The sequence below is a fragment of the Musa acuminata genome, chromosome BXJ1-4 (assembly GCF_036884655.1).
Source record: "Musa acuminata AAA Group cultivar baxijiao chromosome BXJ1-4, Cavendish_Baxijiao_AAA, whole genome shotgun sequence".
Classification (NCBI taxonomy): Eukaryota; Viridiplantae; Streptophyta; class Magnoliopsida; order Zingiberales; family Musaceae; genus Musa; species Musa acuminata.
This window is the reverse complement of record NC_088330.1, coordinates 28,214,831-28,233,164: the sequence shown is the minus strand read 5'-3', so window position 1 is coordinate 28,233,164 and position 18,334 is coordinate 28,214,831. Positions and strand designations below refer to the sequence as shown.

The following is an 18,334-nucleotide window of genomic DNA, read 5'->3' as shown; positions in this document are numbered from 1 at the left end:
GGCCCAATGCCCGAACTCATGGCACGAAGTCCTTTCGGTACGTCGACTAGTCCTCTGGCATGACGTCCAATCTTCTGACATGATACTCTCCGGCCCAACGTTTGATTCTCCTATTTCAATCGATTTACTTTTTCATGATCGAAGTTAGTCCTGCGTCACTCAAACGCTTATTAGATCATAATTTCATCGATTGATTTCATTATCAAACTCTAAGATTCAACAATCTTCCCATTTTAGATGTTGATAACTAATTGATGATGAAGTTTTAATAAAACAACCCTTATGTATATGACATATTGAAATAAACTTGAATTCAGAAAATGATAACCTTATAATCATAATATCTTTGAATTCAAGTCAAAACAATTACGATGATGGTAGCTTTTACATCATTGCATGCATCATAAAATCATGAGAATTGCATGCATAATTTTAAATCATCATAATTTTAAAAATAATCAAAGTATATTATACCATGTATGATTCAAATTTCAAATCATCATCAAAACTTCTCCTTCTCTATCATCAATAAAAAAGAGAAAAGTGCAATTAGCATGTTTTTTAAACATGCAAACTAGCAATTTTTTTGAGATATACAAGGTAACAAGTTTTGCTTCTCTTGAGATGTACAAGTTAGCAATTTTTGTTTCTCTTTTGAGATGCTTAAGCTAGCAATTCTTGCTTCTCTTTTGAGATGTGTAAGCTAGCAATTTTTGCTTCTCTTGATTCGTGTAAGTTTGTAAGTTTTTGCTTCTTTTTGAAATGTGTAAGCTAGTAAATTTTACTTCTCTTTTGAGATGTGTAAGATAGAAAGTTTTGTTTCTCTTCGAAATGTACAAGCTAGTAATTTTTTCTCCTCCTTTGTTATTGTCAAAAAGAATGGACGGATACAATGGTACAATTCTTTTCCCTTTACATTAATATTCAAATCATCGCATAAAAGATATAATAAAAAGTTAATTTGGCGATAAGGTATACAATTCATAAATATAAGGAAGTTATATGAAATAAATCTCAAGTTGTGAATATTGATAAATCAAGATAAAAATTATGATTCAATTAGATAAATCAAATAGTGAAAAGAAAGAATCATTATAAACGATCTTGATCCATGAAAAAAATCTCAAGTTATAATTTTAAGAAATCAAAAGAAAAATCATGATTCATTTAGATAATTCCCCTATTTAGTGAATAGCAAAAAGAAATATAGGAGATCAAATAGTAAAAGATCTCGATTCATACATAAGAAATCTCTAAGTCATCAACATCATGATTTGAATAAAACTCATTCAAATTTAATTTATCAAATCAGCAAAATCACTTTCATAGTTCAAGAGATTTATATAAAAAAATATAAATAGATTCATCATTAAGGATCTCTATGATGAAAACTTGATAAGCCTTAGAGATAGAGAAATTAAACAAAAAATGCATTCCCTTTTTAGCTTCAATTTATGTGATTGATTTCATACTAATATGCCCTAATCTTCTATACTAAAGCAAAGCATTATCATTTAAAATCGAAAAACAAGTTTCATCACAAAAATCATTAAGATCAATAGTATAACCATTAACTAATAAACTATCTTCAATCAAAAGATTTATTACCAATAATTTTAATTCCAATGATATTTTATTTATTATTATTGTTTCGACTAGAGAGCTTTGTGAAGTGTTTTGGATCTTTAGTCATATGCCTTGAGCATCTGCTATTAAAATTTTATTTTTTCTCAGAGTTTTCGATTAAAGACATTTCTACAAGAAAGATATGTTTGTTCTAGGTACATATTTAACTTTGGGTTCTTCGTGATTAGATCTACCTAGCTTAACTCTTGGCATAAAATCATTTATGGTTCCTTAAGGAACCCAAACTAATTTATGAGAGCTATATTTTTTAAATGAATATTTATAAGCATAATGCTCACATCTATCATAAAAATTATATTTAATTTTAGGAAAAACATATGATATGGGTGCTTTAACAAATGTATTTGGCTTTTATTGAGTATTACTCACAAAGCTGATTCTTTCTTTTCTATTTATATGACCTTTGTTAACAATTATCATATTTAATAATTAATTTTAAATTTTAAAATTTTCTAATGTTTGTTGTAATAATACGTTTTCCTTTTTGACAAAGTCTAACTCTTCACATATATAACAAGGAGTTAATATACAATTATCATGCTCATTTTTAAATTTTTTAAATTTATTAGAGAGAGAAGCATGATTCATTTTTAGCAATTTGTATTTTTTACAACTAATTTAAATTCATCAAACAAATCATGAAATATATCAAATAATACATTATAGTAAAGACATTTCAAGTGAGTCACATACTTGGCTTCGAGTGAAGAGGAATCGAGAGTGGACATAGTGTTGAATCTCGGATTTTGATGATGAAGTCAATTGTCATTTGTTATCTAATCTATATGTTGAGATAAGTGTGCAGGATTAACTACGATGAAAATAAGATATGCAGCAGGAGTTGCGCCGGAGTCAAGACAATGATCACGTTGGGAGTTCGAGAGTTCGACGGAAGTTCGGACAGTCGTCGGAGGTTCTGCGGGAACAAATCCGAGAAGTCCATGAGCTTGCCAAAGAAGCTCGTCGGAACTCGCCAAGTGGATCGTCGCAAGTCCAGGAGTTTTCCGGAAGTCCGTAGGAGCATCACCGAGGGTTCATCGGATGATCGACGGAAGTTTGCCGGAAGCTCGCCGGAAGAAGCGATTGACGCACCGGAGCAAGTTGCAGTAAATGTCTTAGGAAATATCATAGTTAGCACAATGATTAAGTTGGAAATGGGAGGTGATCCCATTAACTTAATCTTGGGGCAATTGGGCCCTTGAAAAACCCAAATTGGCCCGAATGGATCAACACATTCGGACCCTAATTTCTGCCAGGCGGTTGAACCGCCCAAGCCAAGCGGTGGCACCGCCTGGGCTCAATCTCCGAGCGAGACTGGGCGGTACAACCGCCCCAGCCAGGAGGTGGCACCGCCTGGGCTCGGTCTCCGAGCTCTGGCTGAGCGGTGCAACCGCCTCAGTCAGGCGGTGGCACCGCCTGAGCTCGGTCTTCGAGCTCTGGCAAGAGGTGCAACCGCCCCTGATAGAGGTGGCATCGCCCAGAGGCTCAGTCTTCGAGCTTTGCCAGGCGGTGCAACTGCCAGATCCCGGAATTCCGGGAATTGACAGTTTTGAGCTCCAAATTCAAACTGGGTTGGGGCCTATAAATACCCCACTCATTCAGCATTGAAGGGCACAAAAAACACACCGAAATCCTGATTTTATTCTGTGATTCTTAGAGCTCAAAATTATTGTAAAGGCCAAAAATTCTTCTCCCTCTTTTCTTCGAAGTTCTGATCTTTAAAGAGAGGAGAGAAAATTATGTAAGGGTTGTCTCCTAAGCTTGTCAAAAGGAGTAAAACTGTAAAAGGGTGGTTGGCCTTCGCCTATTGAAGGAAGGCCTCTAGTTGACGTCGGTGACCTCGTCGGTGGAGGAAGCCAAAAGTGGAGTAGGTCAAGATTGACCGAACCACTCTAAATCTCGGTTTGCATTTACTTTGAGCATATTATCTTTATTGCAAACCTCCTCAAAAGCTTACTGCTTTCTGTGCATATACGATTGGGTTTCAAGCTTTGCACTTTCCGAATCGACGTTTAGACGTAAATCAGTTTTATCGTACGATCATCATATTTCAGTTTGCGCTTACGTTTTTATTTCTATCATAACTGCAAACTACCTTTATATCCTTGCTTTAACTGCATCTCACTTAATCAAGTGATTTACGAATCAGCATTTAGACGTAAATCAATTTTTTCGTACGAATATCATATTTCAGTTTGCGCCTACTATCTGATTTGAACCATAACTGCAAACTGCATTTATATCTTTGCTGCATCTCGCTTAATCAAAAGTTAAATTGATTTACGAATCGACTTTCTTACTGAAATCACTTTTATCGTACGAACACTTTTTTAATCGTCCAAAGTTTTCCGCTGCACTAATTCACCCCCCCCCCCCCCCCCCCTCTTAGTGCTCTTGATCCTAACAATTGGTATCAGAGCGGGGTTAACTCTCAAACGGATTAAAACCCAAGAGAGATGGCATACGCCGGAAACCAAGAGGGCCATTCTATTACATGTCCACCCATGTTCAATGGGACGGACTACACCTATTGGAAGACCCGAATGAGGATCTTTCTTATTTCTATGGATTTTGAACTTTGGAATCTTGTCGAAAATGGATTTTCGAAGTCTTCTCTTCCAATGATCGATTGGAATGAATTGGAGAAGAAGGCTTTCCTTAATGCAAAGGCTATGAATGCCTTATTTTGTGCGCTTGATAAAAATGAGTTCAACCGTGTTTCGGTTTGTGAAACCACATTTGATATTTGCCACACACTCGAAGTGACTCACGAAGGCACAAGTAGAGTGAAAGAGTCAAAAATCAATCTTTTGTTACATTCTTTCGAACTTTTCCAAATGAAACCGAGTGAGACTATTGGCGACATGTTTACTTGCTTCACGGATGTCATCAACGGTCTAAAAGGACTCGGAAAAAGTTTTTCGGATTTTGAGCTCGTAAATAAGATTCTAAGATCCATTCCTGAGAGTTGGGATCCTAAAGTCACTATTATTCAAGAGGCGAAAGATCTAAACAACTTCCCTCTTGAAGAACTAATCGGGTCATTAATGACCTACGAGATGACTTGCAAAGCTCATGAAGAGCAAGAGGACATCCTTCCAAAGAACAGGAAGGATATGACACTTAGAACTTCAGAAGACCACTTGAGAGAAAACTCAAGTGATGAGGACTGTGACGATGACTTGGCATTCTAACAAGAAAATTTAAAAAATTCATTAAAAGAAACAAGTTTAAGAATGACACAAAAAATAAACTTGAACCCAAGAAGGACCAAGTTATTTGCTATGAGTGCAAAAAGCCGGGACACTACAAAAGTGACTGTCCCCAAGTCAAAAAGAGAACATCAAAGAAGAAGACACTCAAAGCAACATGGGATGACTCGAGCGCGTCCGAAGAAGAGGAGTCCAACACCGAGCAAGTTGCTCATTACGCCTTAATGACCATCGGAGAGGAGGTAACGAATTTAATAGATGCAGATTTATCATTTGATGAATTATTAAATGCCTTCCATGACTTATTTGATGAATGCAAGATTATTAGTAGAAAATATAAATTGCTAAAAAAGGAACATGATAGTCTTACTTGTAATTTAGATAAGTTAAAAACTAAATATCATGATAGTTTAGGTTCATGCATAAAATGCCATGATTTAGAAACTCTCCAAAAGGAAAACTTGCTACTTAAGGACACCTTGAAGAAATTCGAGGTTGGTAGCAAGTCCTTGAAATGATCCTTGCAAACATGGGTCACGTTCCCAAAAGAAGTGGAATCGGATTTGTGAAAAGTCCTCACCAAAATCCAACCACTTTCATAAAAGGCCCCATCTTACATGTTCGACACCAAAGCAAATGCAACTTTTGTTGCAAACTTGGACACAAAACGTATTATTGTCCATTCAAGAAAATTAGTTCGAACAAATTAATTTGGGTTCCTAAAGGAACCATGATAAATTCTATGCAACATGATAAACAATGTAGATCTATTTTTGAGGCACCCAAAAGCAAATGGGTACCTAAAGATCATCCTTTCTTGTAAAGACATAAAACATCTTAAGATGGGAGCAAGAAATAATATCCTGCTCTTTGGATTCTCGATATTCATGACCCGAGATCCAAAAAGAACTCGCGATGTTCTCTAGCCTAAATAACAGAAGAGGATTAGAAAATTAAAATTACAAATACGATATAGATACAATCCTATTTGATCTCTCAGAATTGGAAACCCATGATTCTCACTTCATATATCCTCTAGATTTTCAAACTCATTGATTTCATCCGTTCGTTACTTTCGAATCCAACTATATCATGAACTTACTAAGTTTGTCATGAACTTGCAAGGCTTACCAACCTAAACAATCTATCACAAACATGAGCACGATATTTAGAGTATACACGTCACAATATCTATCTTGATCATGCAAAATTTCTTATCTTACAATGAAAATTCTTACGTAATTACGTAAGTAAAGTTGATTGTTCTGAATGAAAATTCTTCTCAAGTCAAAAACATTCAAATCAGATCACACTACGGTTAGAACAAGTGCTCACCGCCCCAGCTGGAGGTAGCACCTCCGGCTGTCACGTGTTGCAAGCGGTTGCACCGCCCCAGCCAGTAGTGCAACCGCTCGCAATTCTGCCTCTTTTTAACCCGAGCTAGGGCCAGCGGTGGAACCGACCCCAACTCACTCCCTTCCCCTCTTTACTCTTCCAAAGCTTCGCCACCTCCATTTCACCCCTCATAGCATCCCAAATACTCCTCATTTTGAAGCAAAAGATCAACAATCTCTCCTTCTATTGAAGATCTCACTAAGGTATTCTCTAAGAACCCCTTAAATTCTGTTTTTGATTCATTTACTCTTGCTCATTACTATCCTCTTAAATAGCAGTAGTTATGGGGTCTAGAAGATCCTCAAGGGACAAAGGGAAGAGGAGATTAGTGGAAGATTTTGATCTTACCCTTTTCGATTCAAAATATCATACTGAAAAGTTTTCCTCTTTCGAACTTAGGAGTGTCAATAAGGGAAAACATGTAGATTTAAATGAACTAAGAGACTTAGAGACAATCCAGTGGTTTGCAAACTTAGATCTACTCCCTATTTTACAAATTAGTGAACCCATCTATCCAAGACTTGTTAGATTGTTTTACAACAATATATAAGTAGATGAAGAAGAAAGAATATCTACCTATCTCTTAGGACAACACATCTCCATTACGGATAAATTCATTTGCGATATGATAGGCATTCCCATAAAAAATAGAGGACTTTACTTTAGAGGATCATGGGATGATGAAATTGTTGGGACAACATATGTTGAAGCCTTAGGAACAATTTTCGCCAATCCCAACTTAGCATTTGTTCCTAAAAGTTGTGAACATCTACTGCCACTAAACACTAAGGTACTTCATCATATCCTAATAGCATCATTCTCCCTAAACAATACCATCATGATGAAGTAAGCCAAATAGAATTAGGAACTATGTGTTGGATCATGAAAGGACATGACATCTGTCTTGGTTATCTTATCCAGCAAAACATGTTAGAACTATCTAAGAAAGACATGATGCTTCCATATGGTGGTATAATCACTAGAATACTGAAAGCCTATAATATTCCAATACCACCGGAAGAAGAAGTAATAAAAGTAGATAGGTTTAGCATAATAAATAAAAATCTACTTCACCGATTAAGATGTGTTTATAGAAACGGTAACTGGGTTAGAATGCCTAGAAGAACCGATCCCCCTCAACCTGAACCAGAACCGGAAACACCAGTCTTTAGGGGTACTCAATCTCCTCCGATCTGTCCCTTTGAGGAAACACATTCATTTGAGCAAGCTCCTGCATAATCTGTCGAAGATATTGGGATTCGGATGGACCGATTTGAACAAAGACAAGAACGGCTTGAACATCGACAAGATCAAATCCTATCTGAGCTGCAGCAAATTCATCGACAATTTGACTCTTTATTTAGGCATTTTAATTTTCCATCTCCTGAATGAGCTTATATGTATTGTAAACTATTTATGTTACTCACTATGATCACAATGCCCTATGCCTTGATCTTTGATATCACTCATTGTTTAATCTCGTTACTCATTGTCGGATTTTATATTGAAACTAAATATTTTTGAAAACCTTGTGTCTTGGTTTCCATGATAAATATGATTTGAGAAAATGATATACCAATGCAGCCGATGCGTCATGTTATTATATTGCCATAATATTAAACATCAACTAGCTAATATTTTTACAAAATCTCTAAGTGAAGAACAATTTGATTTCATAAGAAGAGAATTAGGAATGTTAATGTGTCCGAATACATAAACTAGTTAAAATTATTTTTCGAACTTTATTGAATGATCAAATCACTTGATTGTCATTATATGCCTAAATAACATGTTGAAAATTATGTGTTGAATACAAAAATTTCCATAACAATAAGCAATGTTTTGTCTTCATAATTGTATTTGAAAATCTATAGCATAGTCTTGTCCGAATGCATGAAAGTGTTAATTTCATTTTCGGAGTCGCTTAACAATTGGTATCCTAACAATCGGATTTTCTCATACACTTATGAAAAATATTTTTTTGAAATGGATTTGATAAAATGATTCCTGCTTATAAATTCCATCTTGAAATATGGATGATAGTGTTTTTTCTTGCAAAGATTTGTTTCACATACATATCTTGATCCTTGTAAAAATGAAGCATGATTTAATCTCTCATTGATTTTAACTTCACTCAAAGTAAAATCACAAATAGCCTTCCTCTTTCATGCAAAAAGATTATAACAAATAAAAAGGAAGAAATATTCAAAGCAATCTACATATCATGCTTTCCTTTATATGCCTATATAATTGGTTTCCTATCATTTACTATTGGAAAATAACATAAACCTAGTAAAGGCATGAACAACTATCACACTTATGCTCAAAATTTGCTTATATTGTTCTCCTGGTATCACAATTACCACACTTTTTGTTGATGACAAAGAGGGAGAAATATATGAGTATTAATGCCATGCTTGCATCACCAAGCGATATATGAATTGATGCTATGATTGCTATAATTTGCATTATGCCTTGTTTGTATCATGTAATGATATCAAAATCTTACTTCATAGTTTTACATGTTGATATCTTACAATATGATGAATTGCTACTATTACCATAATTCAAACTTGTTATGTAAAATTTGAAAATGAATGTCAAGCCTTGACATCATCTTCAGAGAGAAATATCATGATGGGAATCATGATGGGAGTATTGATAAGTTTAAATGATCAATATGTCTCTTGAATTCAAAGGTTTTGAATTCAAGAATGACTTATCTAAGTATGGCATATAGATAGGGGGAGTTAAGGTTAACTCCATTATCAATTGATTGTCATCATAAAAAAAGGGGAGATTGTTGAATCTCGGATTTTGATGATGAAGTCAATTGTCATTTGTTATCTAATCTATATATTGAGATAAGTGTGCAGGATTAACTACGATGAAAATAAGATATGCAGCAGGAGTTGCGCCGGAGTCAAGACAATGATCACGTTGGGAGTTCGAGAGTTCGACGGAAGTTCGGACAGTCGTCGGAGGTTCTACGAGAACAAATCTGAGAAGTCCATGAGCTTGCCAAAGAAGCTCGTCGGAACTCGCCAAGTGGATCGTCGCAAGTCCAGGAGTTTGCCGGAAGTCCGCAGGAGCATCACCGAGGGTTCATCGGATGATCGACGGAAGTTCGCCAGAAGCTCGCCGAAAGAAGCGATTGACGCACCGAAGCAAGTTGCAGTAAATGTCTTAGGAAATATCGTAGTTAGCACAATGATTAAGTTAGAAATGGGAGGTGATCCCATTAACTTAATCTTGGGGCAATTGGGCCCCTGAAAAACCCAAATTGGGCTGAATGGATCAACCCATTCGGACCCTGATTTCTGCTAGACGGTTGAACCGCCCAAGCCAGGCGGTGGCATCGCCTAGGCTCAGTCTCCGAGCGAGACTGGGCGGTACAACCGCCCCAGCCAGGAGGTGGCACCGCTTGGGCTCGATCTCCGAGCTTTGGCTGAGCGGTGCAACCGCCTTAGTCAGGCGGTGGCACCGCATGAGCTCGGTCTTCGAGCTCTGGCAGGAGGTGCAACCGCCCCTGACAGAGGTGGCAACGCCCAGAGGCTCAGTCTTCGAGCTCTGCCAAGCGGTGCAACCGCCTCAGTCAGGCGGTGCAACCGCCAGATCCCGGAATTCCGGGAATTGACAGTTTTGAGCTCCAAATTCAAACTGGGTTGGGGCCTATAAATACCCCACCCATTCAACACTGAAAGGGCACAAAAAACACACCGAAATCCTGATCTTATTCTGTGATTCTTAGAGCTCAAAATTGTTGTAAAGGCCAAAAGTTCTTCTCCCTCTTTTCTTCCAAGTTCTGATCTTTAAATAGAGGAGAGAAAATTCTGTAAGGGTTGTCTCCTAAGCCTGTCAAAAGGAGTGAAACTGTAAAAGGGTGGTTGGCCTTCGCCTATTGAAGGAAGGCCTCTAGTTGATGTCGGTGGAGTTAGCCAAAAGTGGAGTAGGTCAAGATTGACCGAACCACTCTAAATCTCGGTTTGCATTTACTTTGAGCATATTATCTTTACTGCAAACCTCCTCAAAAGCTTATTGCTTTCTGTGCATATACGATTGGGTTTCAAGCTTTGCACTTTCCGAATCGACGTTTAGACGTAAATCAGTTTTATCGTACGATCATCATATTTCAGTTTGCGCTTACGTTTTGATTTCTATCATAACTGCAAACTGCCTTTATATCCTTGCTTTAACTACATCTCGCTTAATCAAGTGATTTACGAATCAGCATTTAGACGTAAATCAGTTTTTTCGTACGAATATCATATTTCAGTTTGCGCCTACTATTTGATTTGAACCATAACTGCAAACTGCATTTATATCTTTGCTGCATCTCGCTTAATCAAAAGTTAAAGTGATTTACGAATCGGCTTTCTTACTGAAATTACTTTTATCGTACGAACACTTTTTTAATCGTCGAAAGTTTTCCGCTGCACTAATTCACCCCCCCCCCTCTTAGTGCTCTTGATCCTAACACATAGGTCACGACGATCGAACCATTATACATCTGATATACTCGGTTTAAATTTCTGTTCTGCTTTTCATTCTCATATTGAAAATTAATTTACTTACTTACTACTTTCACTATGCTTACGAATGCGCTTTTAAGTTAAACTCATCTTTCCGATACGAGTTTTATTGAACGATATTTTCGAATTGACATAATTTTTCATAAGCACTAATTCACCCCCCCTATCTTAATGCTGGTTTCAGTCCTAACAATTAGATCATAACTTCATCAATCGATTTCATTATCAAAATCTAAGATTTAATAATTTTTTATTTTTATTATGATAACCAATTAATGATGGAGCTTTAACTAAACTCTTCTTGTCTATATGATATATTGAAATAAATTTAAATTTAAAAAATGATAATATTTTAATCATAATATCTTTGAATTCAAGTCAAAATAATTATGATGATGGTGACTCTTACATCATTGCATGCATCATAAAATCATGAGTATTGCATACATAATTTTAAATTATCATAATTTTAAGAATCATCAAAGTATACTTCTCCCCTTTTATCATTAATAAAAAAGAGAAAAGTGCAACTAGCAAGTTTTTTATATATGCTAGCTAGCAATATTTTTGAGATGTGTAAATTAATCATTTTTGCTTCTCTTGATATCTGTAAGTTAGCAATTCTTACTTCTTTTTTAAGATATTTAAGCTAGCAATTCTTACTTCTCTTTTGAGATGTACAAGCTAGCAATTTTTGCTTCTCTTGAGATGTGTAAGTTTGTATATTTTTGCTTATTCTTAAAATGTGCAAGCTAGTAAATTTTACTTCTCTTTTGATATATGCAAGCTAGTAAGTTTTTGCTTCCTTTTGAAATATGCAAGCTAGTAATTCTTTCCCCCCCTTTGTTATTGTAAAAACGAATAGAATGATATAATGGTATAATTCTTTTTCCTTTACATCAATGTTCAAATCATCACATAAAATATATTTCAAAAAATCAATTTGGTGATTAAGTAGTTGAGATTTGAATATTGAGGTGGATATATGAAGTTACTTTAAAATTTTAAAAAAATATTTTTATTTATAAATAATTAGATATTATTTTAATAAAATATATAATAAGATAAAATTATTTAAGATGATATAAATATGTGACCGGGGGATCTATAAATATGATAGAAGAGGTAAAATATTTAATTTAGCATTAATGATAGGAGGAGAGGCAAAAAAAAAGATCTAAAAAATATTAATAAAAATTATAAATAAAAAATTAAATTCTCTAAACTTATTGAGATAACAAAGCATCTATCAAATCATCCTCAAAGCGGTAGGATTTTACTGGTGTATTGTTGTTGCTGTTGTGATAGATTTTAAACATGAGATGGGTTTGCAAGTTATTCTTTTGCTGTGATAAAATTTAAGGTATTATTACCAAATCAAAAACATATGATTTATGTACAGTGTGAAAAATATGATCTTTTTTTTTTTCCACATTTGCTGCTGGTCAACGACGACTTTCTTGTCATAATCTCCTATATTTCTTCCCGATTAATAATTGTGTCAATGTAGCTCGTTCATCCATATTCTTACACAAACATAGTGCTTTTCTTAATATCTTATTAACAATGTGATTCACCTAATTGCTCCTCTTACCAATTCTCTGTGTTGCGATCAGCAAAGTGTGGAATTGCGTTATGATACCGTCTACTTAGCTAATCGAGTCCACCTAACTTGTGATTGGAGACTAATCTCTTATATTTCTTCCCAATTAATAATTATGTCAATGTGGCTCGTTCATCTATATTCGTACACAAATATAGTGCTTTCCTTAATATCTTATTGACTATGTGATTCACGTGATGGCTCCTCGTACCAATTCCGTGTTGCGAAAGGAAAGTCTGGAATCGCGTTATTCCAACATCTCCTTAGCTAATCGAGTCCACCTAACTTGTGATTGGATAGGAATGCGGGCTATCTCAGCACAACTCTGGTAGGGCAGAAGATTTGGCCACCTGAGACTATAATTAAATTTCCTACATCTTTTCGCCTTGTGGCGGCTAACAGACTTCAGAGACCAAGACGCTTACGTATATGGCTCACCTTTATCCCCTCCACCTTCGTCTTGGTGGTTCCCTTCTCTGCAGTCGTGATGGAGTCCTCTCTGTGGCTGCTTCTTTCTCTCGGTGTCTCCGTCCTTTCTCTTCTTCTTCTTTCTAGAGCCGCAAAGAGGTCATCGAAGTCCGGCGGTCACCAGCTTCCACCTGGGCCGACTCCACTTCCAGTTGTCGGCAACCTGTTCGAGCTCGGAGACAAACCCCACCGTTCCCTCGCCCGCCTCGCCAAGCTATATTCCCCAGTCATGACCCTCCGCCTCGGTCGAGTGACCACCGTGTTCGTCTCCTCCCCGGAAATGGCAGGAGAAATCCTGCAGAAGAACGATGCAGTGCTCTCCAGTCGCTGGATCCCAGAAGCTGTTCGCGTGTTGGACCAGAGCGAGGCCTCCATGGTGTGGCTTCCGCCGTGCCAACGATGGCGGAAACTGCGTAGAATCTGTAAAACCCAGCTCTTTACTGCAGAAAGACTCGACAGCTACCAGTCCCTTCGGCGCGAAAAGGTACAGGAACTGATGCAGTACATCTCTGACAGCACGTCCAAGGGCTTGCTGGTTCACGTCGGGCACGTGGCGTTCAGCACCACGCTGAATTTAATTTCTCGCACCGTCTTCTCCGTGGATCTCGTCGATCTCTACGCTGAGTCCGCGCAAGAATTCAAGCAAGTGGTGGAGGGGATCACGGAGGAAGCTGGGCGGGCGAACCTGTCCGATTACTTCCCACTGCTCGCAAAGCTCGACCCGCAGGGCATTCGTCGCCGTTCCACCAAATACTTCAAGAGGCTGCATGACATCTTCGATGAGCAAATAGATCGGCGGCTACACAGGGAACGAGATCGAACCACCGCCCGCAATGATTTCCTGGATGAGCTCCTCGAACACCAAGTGCAGGGAGACGGCACCAAGTTCGATCGACAAGCACTGAAATCTTTATTTTCGGTGAGGATACATTCTCGAACGAGTAACGGTGATGGGGCAAACTCTATTCCTACGACATCTAAACCACGAAATGGCTTTGATTTGGCAGGACATATTTGTGGCGGGGAGCGACACGAGCTCGAGAACCGTGGAATGGGCGATGGCGGAGCTGCTTCGTAATCCCCGGACCATGGCGAAAGTGCGTGAGGAGATCGGCCGAGTTATCGGCTTCGCAAGAGCAGTGGAGGAAGCGGACATCGGTTCACTCCCCTACCTGCAAGCCACGGTCAAGGAGACGCTGCGTCTGCACCCACCGGCGCCACTTCTGTTGCCTCGCTTAGCAGAAGCCACCGTGGAGCTGCACGGCTACGAGATACCGGAGGGCACGCGGGTGCTCATCAATGTCTGGGCGATCGGGCGAGACAGCAGCGCGTGGACGGAGCCGGAGGAGTTCTTGCCGGAGAGGTTCTTGAACAGCGAGGTGGACTTCAGGGGCCGCGACTTGGAGCTCATACCGTTCGGAGCGGGACGCCGGATCTGCCCCGGACTGCCATTGGCGTACCGGATGGTGCACCTCATGCTGGCGTCCATGCTGCAGAGGTTCGAGTGGAGGCTGCCGGAAGGGGTAGAGCCAGGGGATTTGGACATGGAGGAGAAGTTTGGACTCACCTTGATCATGGCTTCTCCGCTCAAAGCTATGGCCGTTCCCACTAAATGCTGTTAGACTAGGATTCATCTTGTCAAGTTAATCTTCCACCGTGAGCTCTGCCAAAGCAAGAAGATGCCGCTTACGAACAAATTTCAAGTGAATTGGCTTTCATGTTCATGTTAGCATTTGCGTCCAAGTTAAAGTTATGATTGGAAATAGGGTTTCCATAAAAGTTGAACCTAGAAAAGAATTGAGGCCACCATTTGTGTTCTCTATCTATTCTACTTGGATCTACAGCTGGCCCAACTGATTCATCGATGTTGGATCCACAAAACGAGGATCACGTGATTGGATATAACTTTTTAATGTTGGCTTTATATTTTATCCCGGACATATCCCACTGCAAGTCTCATGCATCCACGTCGTCAATAGATCGATCCACTGGAATCTCATGCTTAGTTAAAGATGAAAATAAGATACGATAATTGAAGAGAGTGTTGTGTCCAGCCGGACAATTGGGCGTTCGGAGCCCAAATCAATGATTAAGAGAGATAGGGTTCGGTGGTGAAGTGTGTGCAGTGTAGCTTGCAAGAGAGTGCACAGTGAACGTGTGCGGTGGCGTGCAGAGAAAAGATGAGAGAGAAAGTAAGGTTTTTGAGTTTTCTGCTTGACGATCGGTGGCCAAACATTGTCAGTTTCGGCCCAAATTTTATGTGGAGAATCCTTGCAGCAAACTCTATAATCCTAACGGTGTTGATCTACAGTTTACCCTCTCTAAGGTACTTTCCTGTGATATTCACTCTGTAAGATCTAAAATTTTCATTTGAGGAGATCCAATATGGCAGAGTCAAGATTTATATTCTTGATGTTATACTGATCCTCTAGTTATTCTAGAGAAGACATACTGTAAATCTGTTATCATTATTATTGATAGTGGAAGTTTGAGGTGGACTACGGTCCCGTGATTTTTCCCACATTGGGTTTTTCACGTTAAAAGATTTGGTCTCACAGTATGATTGATTATTTATTCTATTATTTATGCTGTGCTGGTTGATTTTTACATTTGGATATCAAGTTGGTATTTTGATGATGAACCCATTTTGATACACAAAGAGGGAAAAGAATATTCCGCTTTAACAGATTTTTTCCCAACAAGTGGTATCAGAGAAGCAGGTTTTCAATGACCTGCAAGTGGGGAATAAACTGCTTTGGCTTTATTCATGTTGAATCTTTCAAGAACCTTTTCAACGTAAGTCTCCTGAGATAGCCAAATCTTCCTTTTCTTCCTATCACGAAGAATCTTCATGCCAAGTATTTATTTCACCGATCTCAAGTCTTTCATGGCAAAAGACTTACTTAGCTCTCTTTTAAGCTTACCAATTTTTCCAACATCATGGCCAACAATCAACATATCATCAACAAATAGCAGTAAAATAATAAAATCATCATCTGAAAATTTCTTCATAAACACACAATGATCAGATGTGGTTCTATCATACCCTTGGCTCATCATAAAGGAATCAAACTTCTTGTACCACTGTCTAGGTGCCTGTTTGAGTCCATATAAGCTTTTCTTAAGCTTACATACCAGATTTTCTTTTCCCTTGACTTTGAAACCTTCTGGTTGCTCCATGTAAATTTCTTCTTCTAAGTCACCATGAAGAAATACTGTTTTCACATCAAGTTGTTCAACTTCTAAATTCAAGCGGGCAGCCAAACCAAGAACAACTTGGATAGAGGACATTTTCACAATTGGAGAAAATATTTCTTCAAAGTCAATACCTTTCTTCTGACTGAATCTTTTCACAACTAGTCGTGCCTTGTATCTCTGTTGTGAGCTATTATTTTTAGTCTTTAATTTATAAATCCACTTATTCTTGAGAGCTTTCTTCTCTTTAGGCAACTTTACCAAGTCATAGGTGTGGTTCTCAAGCAGGGATCTCATCTCTTCTTGCATGGCTTTAACCCACTCATTCTTATTCTAATGTAGAATAGCTTCTTGGTAAGTTTTTGGCTCTCCCCCGTCAGTAAGCATAACATACTCATGTGGAGGATATCTGGTAGAGGGTTGTCGCTCTCTAGTGGGTCTTCTCAATGGAATCTCAACTGGTGGTGGAGGTGCCTGTTCAGTTGGTTCAGCATCATCAACTGTAGGTGTTGTTGGGAAATCATGGGGGCGACATCACATGCGCAGCGGAAGAACAAGAAAACAAAATCCCCGATTCCCAAAAAGATGTTCGTCGTCGTACGAAGATTGGTGCGCAAAAATTCGCGAAACATGAAACTGCGTATAGAGTAGATTGTGTTACCTAGGGAGATCGTATATCCCTGTTTCCTTGCAGATCCTTAGGAGAGGGTAAAGGAGGTCAAGCGTCCTCCTCTCTAGCGGTGATCCACACAGCAGGGTTGCGACGACGCTCCTCAAAAACTCCAGGCCTGATATGAGGTGGAGAGGAAGAGGAGAATAGGAAAGGCAAGCAAAAGCTCTAGCCTATGAGGCTCTGAATCCCTCCTATTTATAGAGGTCCCCTGTCAAACCCTAATGGGTCCTCCCCTAGTGGGTATTAGATCTGCATCCAATAAGACAAGGGCTCCGTCGGATATCTCATATCCGAACCTCTACTCATCGTAATTTCTACCATATGTGTGTGACCCTCTAGGCCCAATATCGAGCTGGCCGTGAGTCATACCTGTCAGAACTCCTTCTAACTCAGTGAATTATTCACTTGACTCATCGATTACGGAAGTACTAGGCCACTACGCCGTAGTCCCCAAACGATACAGGGGAATCCAATCCATTGGACCTGTCTGTCCTCAGTTACCGTGTACCTATAGTCCCTCATCCATCTAATATCCCAGAAACCGTATATTGAGCATGGTGCTGTCAGACCCATACAGTTTCTACTCGAGTCTCGCTCTAATCGGATTCTTCCGGAGAACTCTTTCTCTCTCAACCCGAATGACCCTGGCCAGGGATTTGTCTGAGCAAGAACACATGGGATATTCCTCTCATGACGCCGAGAGTGGATGATCCTCTATCGACACTCAATAGCCCTCGTAAGGTCGACTACCACTCCCAATGACCAGCTGTACTAGATCTGGGACAGCCAAACCTATAAGTCTGGTATCAAAGAGTGGAGCACTCATACAGGACATCCTTGGTGTCTCAAGTCTAAGGACCAGATACACCACTAGGACTACGGAATCGCTGTCTGACAATAAGGCATCATCAACCATCCAGCATTTCGTAAGCGGATCAATTAGTGAACTCATTCTCTAATGAGCACCTGTACTGTATCCCTAGTGTCCCTACACGAGCAGCTATGAGACCAGCTGCATCCATCATATGAACGGGTATACAGCACACCAGTCTATCCGGTTATCACGATGTCCCTCTCGAGTAACCTATGACCGGGATTATTTAGGATATGTGTTTAAAGGTGAATCAATCTCATTATCGTGATCTCATCACGATCCGATTCCCATTGCACAAATCCAAGGACATCACAATATATGTATGCATTTATGCAATAGTTATAAAGTGATATACGCCAAAATATAATAAGCAAAAAGATTCTGTATCAAGTCACACGTGCCATCACTCACGTGATTGGCTTGCTGGGCACCTATGACTAGCAATCTCCCACTTGACCTAAAGCCAATCACCTATGTGTCTGATCCCCATCAGACCCCTGTGACGCTCAAAGACAAAATAAGACAACGGCTTTGTCAGTGGATCTGCAATGTTATCTTCGGATGGAACTCTTTCCACTGCTACATATCCTCGGGTTACGATCTCTCTGATAAGGTGGAACCTCCTCAGAACACTTCTGATGAGACCCGAGTTCCCTTATTCGAGTAATCGCCCCATAGTTGTCGCAATATAAGGAGATCGGCTCCTCGCTACCCGGCATGACTCCCAAATCTGTG

At 39.0% G+C, this 18,334-nt stretch overlaps 1 protein-coding gene across 1 annotated transcript; it reads left to right on the top strand.

The window, feature by feature from the left end:
• Positions 1-12,782: 12,782 nt before the first annotated feature.
• On the top strand, positions 12,783-14,688 carry LOC103981987 (geraniol 8-hydroxylase). The gene is made up of 2 exons (XM_065171876.1): positions 12,783-13,776; positions 13,865-14,688. The coding sequence occupies exons 1-2, from the start codon at positions 12,877-12,879 to the stop codon at positions 14,477-14,479; spliced, it is 1,515 nt and encodes a 504-aa protein (XP_065027948.1). The 5' UTR covers positions 12,783-12,876; the 3' UTR covers positions 14,480-14,688.
• The last annotated feature ends 3,646 nt before the right edge of the window (positions 14,689-18,334 follow it).

Bases quoted from the DNA above. Each gene is read 5' to 3' on its own strand.
- LOC103981987 (XM_065171876.1), top strand. From the start codon at position 12,877: ATGGAGTCCTCTCTGTGGCTGCTTCTTTCTCTCGGTGTCTCCGTCCTT. The intron at 13,777-13,864 runs GTGAGGATACAT...TTGATTTGGCAG, and splicing joins CACTGAAATCTTTATTTTCG to GACATATTTGTGGCGGGGAG.